This window comes from Lepidochelys kempii, chromosome 3, assembly GCF_965140285.1.
Source record: "Lepidochelys kempii isolate rLepKem1 chromosome 3, rLepKem1.hap1, whole genome shotgun sequence".
In the NCBI taxonomy this organism is placed as follows: domain Eukaryota; kingdom Metazoa; phylum Chordata; order Testudines; family Cheloniidae; genus Lepidochelys; species Lepidochelys kempii.
This window is the reverse complement of record NC_136382.1, coordinates 90,056,051-90,068,810: the sequence shown is the minus strand read 5'-3', so window position 1 is coordinate 90,068,810 and position 12,760 is coordinate 90,056,051. Positions and strand designations below refer to the sequence as shown.

The window sequence follows — 12,760 nt, the reverse complement described above, 5'->3', positions numbered from 1 at the left end:
TAGGATTTTAAAAATCATAAATTCCATGATTTCACATATTTAAATCTGAAATTTCAAGGTGTTGTAACTGTAGCGGTCCTGACCCAAAAGGGGCGTGGAGGATTGCAAGGTTATTGTAGGAGGGTTGTGGTATTGCCACCCTTACTTCGGCTCTGCAGCTGGCGGCGGCACTGCCCTCAGAACTGGATGGCCAGAGAGTGGCGACTGCTAGGCAGGTGTCCAGCTCTGAAGACAGCATAACCTTCAGCAGCAGCGCAGAAGTAAGGATGGCATGGTATGATGTTACTACCCTTGCTTCTGCGTGGCTGCCTTCAGAGCTGGGCCCTTGGCCAGCAGCTGCCACTCTCTGGCTAGCCAGATCTGAAGGCAGCAGCACAGAAGTAAGGGTGGCATGGTATGGTATTGCCACCCTTACTTCTGCACTGTTGCTGGCAGTGCTGCCTTCAGAGCTGGGCGCCTGGCCAGAAGCCGCTGCTCTCCAACCACCCAGCTCTGAAGGTAGTGCAGAAGTAACAGTAGCAGTTCCATGACCCCCTACAAAAACCTTACAAACTCCCCTCTCCTCCCCCTTCCCCCCCACAATCCCCTTTTGACTTGGGACAACCAGTTTCAAAAATGCTGGTCTTCCCTGTGAAATCTGTATGGTATAGGGTAAAAGTACATAGAAGACCAGCTTTTGTGTGGAGACCAGATTTCATGGTCCGTGATGCATTTTTCACAGCCGTGAATTTGCTAAGGCCCTACATATGACAGTCTTTTACAAATTTTCTTTGTCTTGACTTTTATATATTGTGCTAAAATCACTGATTAAATTCCTCCCTTCACTTGTTTAGCATACAACATACACCTCAGACCCTGAACTATTTAGGCACAGTGGAGCAAAGAATAAATCAATCATGAATGGTATGGAGAAAGAGAATAGGGAAGTGTTATTTATCCCTTCACATAACACAAGAACTAGGTGGGTCATTAAATTCATTAGGTAGCAGGTTTAAAACAAACAAAAGGAAATACTTCACACGACACACAATCAACCTGTGGAATTCATTGCCAGAGGATATTGTAAAGGCCAAAAATATAACTGGGTTCAAAAAAGAATTAGAGAAGTTCATGGAGGATAGGTCCATCAATGGTATTAGCAAAGATGATCGGGGACACAACTCCATGCTTTGGGTGTCCGTAAACCTCCAACTGCCTGAAGCTGCGACTGGAGGACAGTGGATGGATCACAAAATTGATCATTCTATTGATTCCTTCTGAAGCATCTGGCCACTGTGAGAAGACAGGATGCTGAGCAATGTGGACCATTGGTCTGACCCAGTATGGCCGTTTTTATGTTCTTGTAGTATCTGTGTTAACTTTGAATTATCTGCATTTTGTTACTGTGTGTGTGTGTGTGTGTATAGAGAGAGAGAGAGCTTAACATTATATAAGACACTTTGTTTCTGAATTTGGAAAACAGTAGAGTTTTGCAACATTTTTTACCACCTCAAATTACAAACTTTCCTATGTCTTGTATAGCTAGTAATGACAAATGGCTTTGTCCACCAGCTACCTAATGCTACTGTTTTTTAGACTCCAGTCCTGCAAAGACATAAGCATGCACTTAACTTTGCATACTGTGATTAGTCTTATTGAAGTCAATGACAATATTTCGAGTGCATAAAGGTAAGTACAGGATCAGGGCCTATGAATACAGTGGCTTGACACATTGCGTGAACGAAGCAAAATTAGTTTCAATAACTGTACCCACTCTAAGGATTCTGTCTGGAAAAGCAAGTAGTACATCAATTTCTACTGACAGCATCAACTAACACAGCATGAAAATCATGAAGGAGTACAGTAGCAAAAGCATTAAGCAGTTATTACGAAAGAGAGAGATGTTCCAAACTAGCAACTAAAAGCAACTTTTATTGTGCCATTATTTATAAAATGGATAGGTCACCAAAAAGTTACATACATACATTTAAAACCGATTGTGCACAAAGTTACATATGTTGCACTTAGCTTCTAATGACAGGTTTCAGAGTAACAGCTGTGTTAGTCTGTATTTGCGAAAAGAAAAGGAGGACTTGTGGCACCTTAGAGACTAACCAATTTATTTGAGCATAAGCTTTCGTGAGCTACAGCTCACTTCATCGGATGTATACTGTGGAAAATACAGAAGATGTTTGTTTTTATACACACAAATCATGAAAAAATGCTACAAAATCACTACAAAAGAAAGAAAACAAAAGAAAACCTTTCTCAGGTATTTTCCACAGTATGCATCCGATGAAGTGAGCTGTAGCTCACGAAAGCTTATGCTCAAATAAATTGGTTAGTCTCTAAGGTGCCACAAGTACTCCTTTTCTTTTAGCTTCTAATGTAAAAAATAAATACATATGGTGATTAGTGTTCTAAATATTTAATAACTGTCCCAATTATCAGATGCTGGCATTTAAAAAAAGTATGCAATCTTTTTTATCTGTCTAGCCATAAAAATTAATCAGTATTACCTCAAAATTGTTCCATCTCCAGCAAGCTTAAAAAAGTTTCCATCTTCCAGATCCAATGCCAACCCTTTACAGCTAAAATTCATTTTATTTAAAAGACGAAACAAGAAAAGTAGTAATTAGATAAGAAATTATACCTGAGAGATAATGAAGCACATATCAGACTGTCCAAATGATATACAGTTATAACAAGTATGCAACTTTGCCACACAAAGAGAGGCCTTGATCTTCCAGACACTTCCATATGTGAATAACTTTATATATGTAAGTAAACAATGAGGTGAAATCCTAGCCACACTGAAATCAATAGCAAAACTCCCACTGACTTCACTGGGGCCAGGATTCCTATGAGTTCAATGAGATTATTACTCACATGAACCAACTTATTATAAGTGTTTGGAGGATGAGGGCCTACATTTCTACAGGCAGGCTGTGTGCATTTTAGCCAGCTTTTAATATTAAAGAAAAACAACATCTAATTGATTAATATTCGGTAGTAACTTGAGCTCACTACTAGCTAAACTGGACAAATGAAGTCCTATCAACCCAAACATTACTGTTGTTTTACTGTAGTTCAACATAAAGGTGAAACTACAGCGCAACCTCTTTTATCTGAAACGTTTCAGACACATTTGGATAGAGGTTCACATAATTAGGACAAGAAACTGAGTAACGATTTACATTGTTCAAAGAAGCAAGGAATGGAAAACACCACCCATGATTCCAGTGAGAAGGGACAGTTAACTGCAGTCACACAGCATGAACCCTGGAATTTTTAGAGCTTAGCAAACAAAATGGGCTCATATTATTTTTTTTAAACCAAACACAGTCACATTTTCAACTTTATTATCAGATACCCAGAGTGATGATAGAATGATCCAGGTGAGGGAGGCAATGAGTTCAGAGCCTTGAATATGTAATGTATGTTAGCACTATGCGTAGGTAACACACGCAAACACACACGACCCAGTCCTGATGGCTATCCATGAGGTCAGCCCCTGTGTCTACAAAAAGCTCCATTGACCTCAGTGGGGCTCCATGAAGGTCAGGGGTCAGCCAGCACAGATTAGATTACATAACAGAGACCTAGGCATATGGTTCTACCAGATATCTTTATGCTTCAGATGACCTGTAAGGCATGAGAAGTACCAGTCTGGTATTAATATAATTTCAATATATACTCTTCAAGCAGTGTATAGGGAGCCCAACACACCCAGCCCTCTCTTATCCACATTGTTGGTATATTCATACTGCTATGTTTCAGTATATGAAAGTAACTTGGGACTTGCTTTTATCTAAAAAGTTGCCAAACTGTCAAATTGAGACCTCTGCTCAACTTCTGGGAAAAAAAACCTACTCCAGATATAGATTCTCACTCCAAATGCCAATATTGTAGATGAATAAACCAAACAGAATTTTAGCTGGAATAGGATTATATTTTTAAAAATCACATTGAAAACACTATCAAGGCTTTTAGGCCTCAAATGAAAACTACTGTATTAGCTATTGTTTTGATTCACGAACATGTGCATCCGTATTATACTTCATCTATCTTTGGAACTGGAATGGGTTTTAAATGGCAAATCTAGTGCCCAGAGACCAATGTTTTTGTAGAAGTCAATATCTTGCCTGTTCACTAATGAAAAATATTAGAGTGGAAGGAATTTATGACATGCACATGTGATGACATTGACAAAACAACTCATGTGCAGGGTTCTAGGACGCCAATTTACTTCCTGCAAGACTCTGAGAAAGTCACTTAACCTCTGTGCAGTTCAGTTCCCCCCGCCCACCATAAAATGAGGATAATGATATTTACCAACCTTTGTAAAATACTTTGGGATCTATGAATGCAAATCTATATGTAAGGGCTAGGGCAGTGGTTCCCAAACTTGTTCCGCCGCTTGTGCAGGGAAAGCCCCTGGTGTGCTGAGCCGGTTTGTTTACCTGCTCCGTCCGCAGGTTCAGCCGATCGCGGCTCCCAGTGGCCAATGGGAGCTGCTGGAAGTGGCGGCCAGCACATCCCTCAGCCCATGCCGCTTCCAGCAGCTCCCATTGGCCTGGAGCAGCGACCTGCAGCCACCGGGAGCCGCTATCGGCCGAACCTGCTGACGCAGCAGGTAAACAAACCGTCCCGTCCCACCAGGGGTTTTCCCTGCACAATTGACAGAACAAGTTTGGGAACCACTGGGCTAGATATTTATTAGAGTTGGTTGAAGAATCTCAACATTTTCAAGAGTAGAGAATTCTAATTAAAAAAAAATTTTTTTGACAATTTCTTTTTTGAAAGCCTGAAATTAAGCAAATTTCAACCAGCGCTACTATTTATTATTTTGGAAGGCTGTTGTTTCAATATAATTTGACTTTTTAAACTATGATTTAGGAATAAGACAAGTTATTTTCTCAGCCCCATAAAAACTGAGGCCTCAAGGAAGTAAGACATTTTTAAAAATACTTACCAAAAGTCCCAGCTTTCTGGAGTTACAGTCAGCAATTCTTTATCATAACCCTTCTCGGTTACCAGGTAGCGGGCAAAACTATCATATATAAGCTACAAATGAGAAAAATAATGAGAGAAAAAAAACGTTATTATATCAAGTAAGAGAAACTGTCCCTACCCACACAAGTATCTCAATAAGTAAAATGGGCAGTTAACATAAGAAGAGCACAACTTATCCCTGTACACATTGAGTGTTAATTTTAATTAATTTCTAAATCATTGTGATTATGAGTCACAGCAACATTTAAAATACTGTTCATTATTATTTCTGCATTTCGGTGACATTTCCAGAAATAAGTAAATAAGCTTTATATCAAGCTCTACTAAGTACAAGAGATTAAATTCTAACAATAGATCTTCCACAGCAAGTATTTACAGTTTTAGTCTGGCAAAAGTATATTAAAGTCAAAACACTGCAAAGTTGAATCTCTGTAAAGAACAGTTAGTGAAAGCTGTATGCTACATCTGTGTTATATGTAACATGAAAAAAAACTGTCAACTAGTCATTCCCTAGAGCCAGAAAAGATTTAGTTCAGACTAATCTTGTTGAGAGTGGAAATAGGGCTGTTGAAAAGTTGCCATCTACACTGTTCTTCGAAAGACATTGGGTTTTCAATTAAATTAATTTTTTCGCAAAAAGTGTCTTTGCTCCATGGAAAACTTTGATATTTCATTGCAAATTTCAGGTCCAAAATCCAAAAATGGCTGTTCATCATGGGAGCATAATGAACTGTACCTATCATAGCTGACATACCAGTAACAGCCAGAGTCATCACAAATATTAATTACTGAAAATTATCCTGCAACATTTTGTGGATGAAATAGGAACCAATGTAGACATTATAGATGGAAGGAAGAAAGAAAAGAAAAGGGGACAGGGCGTATGCAAGCTTTGCAACACATCTAGAGTGTAAACTTGCAACCACCTGGTATTTAGTGAAGAAACAAGAATTGGTGAAAAACATGGGGAAAGCATCCAGGATACCTGGGTGGGCATATATTAGAAGCCAAGAGGTGACCATCCTACACTAATGACAGGTTTCAGAGTAGTAGCCATGTTAGTCTGTATTGGCAAAAAGAAAAGGAGTACTTGCGGTACCTTAAATAATTTGTTAGTCTCTAAGGTGCCACAAGTACTCCTTTTCTTTTTGCATCCTACACTAGGAGAATGTTTATACGGCAAACTGAAGTCGAACTATGTTAGGTCGACTTACAGCCATCACAGTAATTATTGCAGTGGCTCATGTCCACACTAGCCTTCTGTCAGTGCTGTGCATCCTCATAAGGAACACTTCCACTGATTTAAGGGGGACAGTGTAAGGTCTGAGAGTCTGAGCTTTCAGCTCCATGCACAGCTCCCTGCCAGAAGCCAGGCTGCCCCCCTGGTTCTTGGTTCCATGCCAGAGCATGGAAGACACCTGAGCTCCTTGCGGGGAGTAAAGAGCCCAGATGTAGGGAGTCTGGGCAGCAGTCCTGCTCCAAGTGGAAAGCCAGGACCACAGTGGCAGCCTGGCTCTGAGCTAGGAGCCCGAGCAGGAGCCTGGCTGGGAGCGGGGATCTGAAAGCCAGGGGGCAGCAGGGCTGTAGCTGAAACCTCCACATGCCCTGACATGACAGCCTGATCTGTGACTGGCTTTCCTGTCAATTTCCTGGCTCTAGCATGGAGCCAGGAAATTGACAAGAATGACAGCCAACAGGTGATATAAGTAACCTGCAATGTCTGTTTCAACACTGCATCAGCCTATCTACACTCACACAAGCCCTACGCCTCTCATGGAGGTGGAATTATTATGTCGGCGTAATAGGGCACTTACATCAATGGGAGCAAAGCTGTAGTGTGTACACTGACATTATTAGATTGACATAAGCTGCCCTACATCAACCTAACTCTGTAGTGTAGGCCAGGCCTAAATTTTACAATGAGTGTTTCCAGCACATATAATTCACCCTCAAAAAAACTGCGTTAATTGAGGCAATGTGAAACAGAGATGAAAATAAATAATTCCTTCCACCTACCCCTTCCAGTAAGCAAGCATAACGGATTCTGAAGCTAAAAATCAGAAAGATGCCTCATGCTCATATGCTAAGCGCCTAAGAATTCACCAGTATATAAGCAGATAAGTCATCAAAAAATATGAAAGGTCTGAATTTCAAAGATACTAAGCTCTTAAACTCTCACTTCCTTTAGTAGGAGCAGACACTGCATTCAACACCTATAAAAATCAGGCCCTCAGAGCGTTATAGCTATAAGGGCAAAAAACAGCCAACCTTTGTCTGAGGGCTTGTCTACACTTGAACTGCTGCAGCTTTAGCACTTCAAGGTAGACACTACTTACACTGATGGGAGGTTTCAGAGTAGCAGCCATGCTAGTCTGTATTCGCAAAAAGAAAAGGAGGACTTGGGGCACCTTAGAGACTAACCAAGTCTCTAAGGTGCCACAAGTACTCCTTTTCTACTGAGGGAGGGGTTCTCCTGTTCTGTAGTTAATCCATCTTCCCTAGAGATGGTAAGAATTCTTCTGTCACCCTAGCACTGTCTACACCAGGGGTTAAGTTGAAATAACTACGTCGCTTGGGGTGTGGATTTTTCACTCCCCTGAACAACACAGCCAGGTCAACCTAACTTTTGAATGTAGACCAGGTTTCCATTCACTTTGCTTGGGTAAAAATTTCCACTGAATTAGAACAGGGCAGGGCCCAAAATTGGTTGTTTTGTTTTAAGCTTCCAAGATGATATAAATAATAGCACACCGACACATAGCAAATTTAATCTAAACAAAAAGAAAAGGAGTACTTTTGGCACCTTAGAGTCTAACAAATTTATTTGAGCATAAGATTTCGTTCAAATAAATTTGTTAGACTCTAAGGTGCCACAAGTCCTCCTTTTCTTTTTGCAGATACAGACTAACAGGGCTGCTACTCTTAATCTAAACAAGATTGCAAAGTACATCCCGCCTATGGATGGGTCACTATTATGCTTTCAGAACCTATCAGGGATAAAATGCCCCCTGCTTCCTTCAAGTACTGGTAAATCATGGTATAATTTTGCCTAGCTGGTCACAATTTAAAATGCAGGGCTATTTAACAGTGGATGTCTACGGCCTCCTGAACCCCCTGCACGAAATACCTAGGGAGGTGGTAGAATCTCCTTCCTTAGAGGTTTTTAAGGTCAGGCTTGACAAAGCCCTGGCTGGGATGATTTAACTGGGAATTGGTCCTGCTTCGAGCAGGGGGTTGGACTAGATGACCTTCTGGGGTCCCTTCCAACCCTGATCTTCTAGGATTCTGTGAAAGTAGCTCTGGACTGGAGCCACCTCTGGGCTGAAGGTGGCAGCTCAGAGTCCTACACAAGAATGAATGGGCAGGGCCTCGCTTCTCTCCCCCGGGGCGTTGCTCAGAGGCAGGAGGAGGAGTGGGAGACGTAGTAGCAACCCTCCGCCTCTTTGAACGCGCCGCTGCAGCGGACGCGGGGCTGGGCTCCCGGGGGAAGCCAAACCCAGCAGCTCCCGCTTGCGCGGGCAGCAGGCGGCCGCGGCAGCACAGCGAGGGACGGGGTAACACCCCGCTGAGGAAGTCAGAGCCCCGCCACGAACCCGGAGCGCTCCTGAGAGCCGGGCCACGGCTCTGCCTAGCGCTGCAGTGCCCGGGTTGGCCTGGCAGAGTCGCCAGGGCTCCCCCGGGCGCGGGGCTTGCAGCCGCCAGACCAGCGACGTCTGGCAGGCGAGGAAGCCGCTGGGCTGGAGCCCGGCCCCCGCCACTCACCCGGGCGCTCTCGGGGAGGTTGTAGCGACACAGCGTGTGGTCCAGATCGAAGCCGAGCGCGTCACACTGGGCCAGGGAGAAGGGCCGGGTCATGGCTGCGGCGGCGGCGGCTCCGGGCGCTGGCGGGGGGAAAGGAAAGTGGCGCTGCGGCGGCCGCTTCCTGCGGCAGCTGCTCTCACTCGCTGCTGCCGCCAGGCCGCCCCAGGGCTGGCTGTGCCTTTCCCCGCCCCCTCGTCTTCTCTGTGGCGCTCACCTGCCCCTGGCCCTGACCGCCGGCCGCTCAGACGGGTAAGCTCAGAAGACTGGCCATACTGGGTCAGGCCAAAGGTCCATCCAGCCCAGTATCCCCTCTTCTGACAGTGGCCAGTGCCAGGTGCCCCAGAGGGAGGGAACCTAACAGGTAATGATGATAATAATAATGTCTTCTGCAGTTTCCACGGTATGCATCCGATGAAGTGAGCTGTAGCTCAGGAAAGCTCATGCTCAAATAAATTGGTTAGTCTCTAAGGTGCCACAAGTCCTCCTTTTCTTTTTGCAAACACAGACTAACACGGCTGTTACTCTGAAACCTGTCGAAATGATCAAGTGATCTCTCTCCTGCCGTCCATCTCCGCCCTCTGACAAACAGAGGCTAGGGACACCATTCCTTACCCATCCTGGTTAATAGCCATTAATGGACTTAACCTCCATAAATTTATCTAGTTCTCTTTAAAACCCTGTTATAGTCCTAGCCTCCACAACCTCCGCAGGCAAGGAGTTGCACAGGTTGACTGTGCGCTGAGTGAAGAAGAACTTCCTTTTATTTGTTTTTAAATCTGCTGCCCATTAATTTCATTTGGTGGCCCCTAGTTCTTATGGGAACAAGTAAATAACTTTTCCTTATTTACTTCCTCCTCACTACTCATGATGTTATATACCTCTATCATATTCTCCCTTAGTCTCCTCTTTTCCAAGCTGAGAAGTCCTAGCCTCTTTGATCTCTCCTCATATGGGACCCGTTCCAAACACTTAATAATTTTAGTAGCTCTTTTTGAAGCTTTTCTAATGCCAGTATATCTTTTTTGAGATGAGGAGACCACATCTATATGCAGTATTCAAGATGGGGGGCGTACCATGAATTTATATAAGGGCAATAAGATATTCTCAGACTTATTCTCTATCCCTTTTTTAATGATTCCTAACATCCCGTTTGCTTTTTTGACTGCCACAGCACACTGCGTTGACGTCTTCAGAGAACTATCCACAATGACTCCAAGCTCTTTCTCCTGATTAGTTGTAGCTAAATTAGCCCCCATCATATTGTATGTATAGTTGGGGTTATTTTTTCCAGTGTGTATATCTTTACATTTATCCATATTAAATTTAATTTGCCATTTTGTTGTCCAATCACTTAGTTTTGTGAGATCTTTTTGAAGTTCTTCACAGTCTTGGTGGTGTTTATGCTCATTTCTATTTACCTCACTAGGATTTGACTTCCACTTTTTAAAAGATGCCTTTTTATCTCTCACTGCTTCTTTTACATGGTTGTTAAGCCACGCAGCTTGAGGGGGCGATGGCTGATGGGGGCTGTTAGGAAGGGGTGTAAGGGTCCAGGCCCTAGTGAGACACTAGAGACTGCTTACCATAAGGTAAGGAATGCTGTTGGGCCGGCCCTTCCTCCCCCTGCACTGTGCAGGAGAGTTTACTCCTCTCTGCCAACACTGGTGATGGTCCCAGTGCCCCCAGGAATTCGGAGACACTCCTCACCCCAAACTGTGCAGATCCCGAACAAAGACTGACTATGATTCTTGTTGCTAACGCCTGTTATTTTATCATGAGTCTTGTAATATTCTGTGTTTTTTCTTAAACCCCCAGCTGCTGGAGTTATGGGATTAGATGACACTCTCGGCTTTCTTTTTTTTTTTAAAGCAAGCTTCTAGCTCTGACTGTTGCAAATGCTTGAAAAGTGTAATCTAAATGCAACCTCAAACACTCAGAAACCAGAAGGCAAATAAAATGAGCCCAAGCTTTATTAATTTTCTTAAACCTTGTGTTTTTTAAATCAGGATTAAACTATTTCCTCAGGACAGATCTTGCAATTTGAATTAAGCTACATGTATTGAACAGATACATCTTCATTTCATGAATGCTCATTCACGGCGAAGTTATATTTCACCAAAACTTCAAATGCACTTTCTCCTAGGAACACAAGACAAAAACGCAAAGGTGGAGGATGGTGAAATACGCCACTGAGACTTGATCAGCAGGACACTGAATGTATATAGTAGGGGTGACCAAACTGCATCTTGCAAGCTGCATGCAGCTCTTTTACAGTTAAAATGTGGCTTGCAGAGCCCACCACTCCCTTTCCCCCCACTCTCCATCTATAAGACTTGAGGGGGGGCTCAGGGCTCTCAAGCCCCATCAGGTGCCTCCCGCTGAGCTGAAGCCCCAAGCCCTGGCAGGTGTGTCTGACTCTTGAACTTCTGAAGATTATCATATGTGGCTCTAAGGGTTAATAAATTTGGCCACCCCTGAGGGCTGACAAGCAACTGATACCAGAACAGTCCCTCAAAACACCGCACCACCCAAACAGCCAAGTGCCACTCATCACGAGAAAGACTATCATAAGAAAGACTCACATGCTCCAACATCATACTTCCTGGAGGGTATATACAAGAACTTTATACAATAACAAAGCATGGAAGATCAATCTTCCTAAAACCAAAGGAAAGTACCTTAGTTGCCAAGCAAGATAAATGTTAGCTTTAAAAAAAAAAATTGGGTGTTAAATTATATATAGGATGGATTAGCCATTTAGGGGGGGCAGGTGGGAGGTCTCCCCCCCCCCGAGTTTCATACAGGAGGTGTGCAAGTTCCCAAGTGGAGCTCTTAACTACAGCACAGCATTAGGTCTTGTCTACACTGGTACTTTACAGCACTGCAACTGTCTCAGAGATGTGAAAAAACACCCTCCTGAGTGCTGCAAGTTTCAGCACTGTAAAGTGGCAGTGTAGACAGTGCCCCAACGCAGCGCTGGTAGCTACACCCCACGTGGAGGTGGGTTTTTTAGAGCTCTCCCAGTGGGGGGGGGAACCTTTTGAAGTGATAATCAAGGTGGGCCATTTCCAGCAGTTAACAAGAACGTCTGAGGAACAGTGGGGGGGAGGGTGGCAATAAACATGGGGAAATAGTTTTACTTTGTGTAATGACCCACCCACTCCCAGTCTCTATTCAAGCCTAAGTTAATTGTATCCACTTTGCAAATTAATTCCAATTCAGCAGTCTCTCGTTGGAGTCTGTTTTTGTAGTCTTGTTGTAATATTGCAACCTTTAGGTCTGTAATCGAGTGACCAGAGAGATTGAAGTGTTCTCTGACTGGTTTATGAATGTTATAATTCTTAATATCTGATTTGTGTCCACTTATTCTTTTTTGTAGAGACTGTCCAGTTTGACCAATGTACATGGCAGAGGGGCATTGCTGGCACATGATGGCATATATCACGTTGGTAGATGTGCAGGTGAACGAGCCTCTGATAGTGTGGCTGATGTGATTAAGCCCTAGGATGGTGTCCCCTGAATAGATATGTGGACACAGTTGGCAAAGGGCTTTGTTGCAAGGATAGGTTCCTGAGTTAGTGGTTCTGTTGTATGGTGTGTGGTTGCTGGTGAGTATTTGCTTCAGGTTGGGGGGCTGTCTGTAAGCAAGGACTGGCCTGTCTCCCAAGATTTGTGAGAGTGATGGGTCGTCCTTCAGGATAGGTTGTAGATCCTTGATGATGCGTTGGAGAGGTTTTAGTTGGGGGCTGAAGGTGATGGCTAGTGGCGTTCTGTTATTTTCTTTGTTGGGCCTGTCCTGTAGTAGGTGACTTCTGAGTACTCTTCTGGCCCTGTCAATTTGTTTCTTCACTTCAGCAGGTGGGTATTGTAGTTGTAAGAATGCTTGATAGAGATCTTGTAGGTGTTTGTCTCTGTCTGAGAGGTTAGAGCAAATGCGGTTGTATCGTAGAGCTTGGCTGTAGAC

At 43.5% G+C, this 12,760-nt stretch overlaps 1 protein-coding gene across 2 annotated transcripts in view; it reads right to left on the bottom strand.

Moving 5' to 3' along the window:
• Window positions 1-9,094, bottom strand: part of NT5DC1 (5'-nucleotidase domain containing 1) — a 237,481-nt gene extending 228,387 nt beyond the window's left edge. The window contains exons 1-3 of one of the 2 annotated variants that reach the window (XR_012158025.2): window positions 8,758-9,094; window positions 4,955-5,046; window positions 2,499-2,570 (exon numbers count right to left, since the gene is read on the bottom strand). Coding sequence is in view for 1 of the 2 variants with exons in the window: in XM_073337114.2 (XP_073193215.1) it covers window positions 2,499-2,570; window positions 4,955-5,046; window positions 8,758-8,850 (257 nt within the window). In the remaining variant the exon portion in view is untranslated. The remainder of the gene's footprint in view (window positions 1-2,498; window positions 2,571-4,954; window positions 5,047-8,757) is intronic. The other variant, XM_073337114.2, reaches the window with a different exon arrangement.
• Window positions 9,095-12,760: the final 3,666 nt, after the last annotated feature.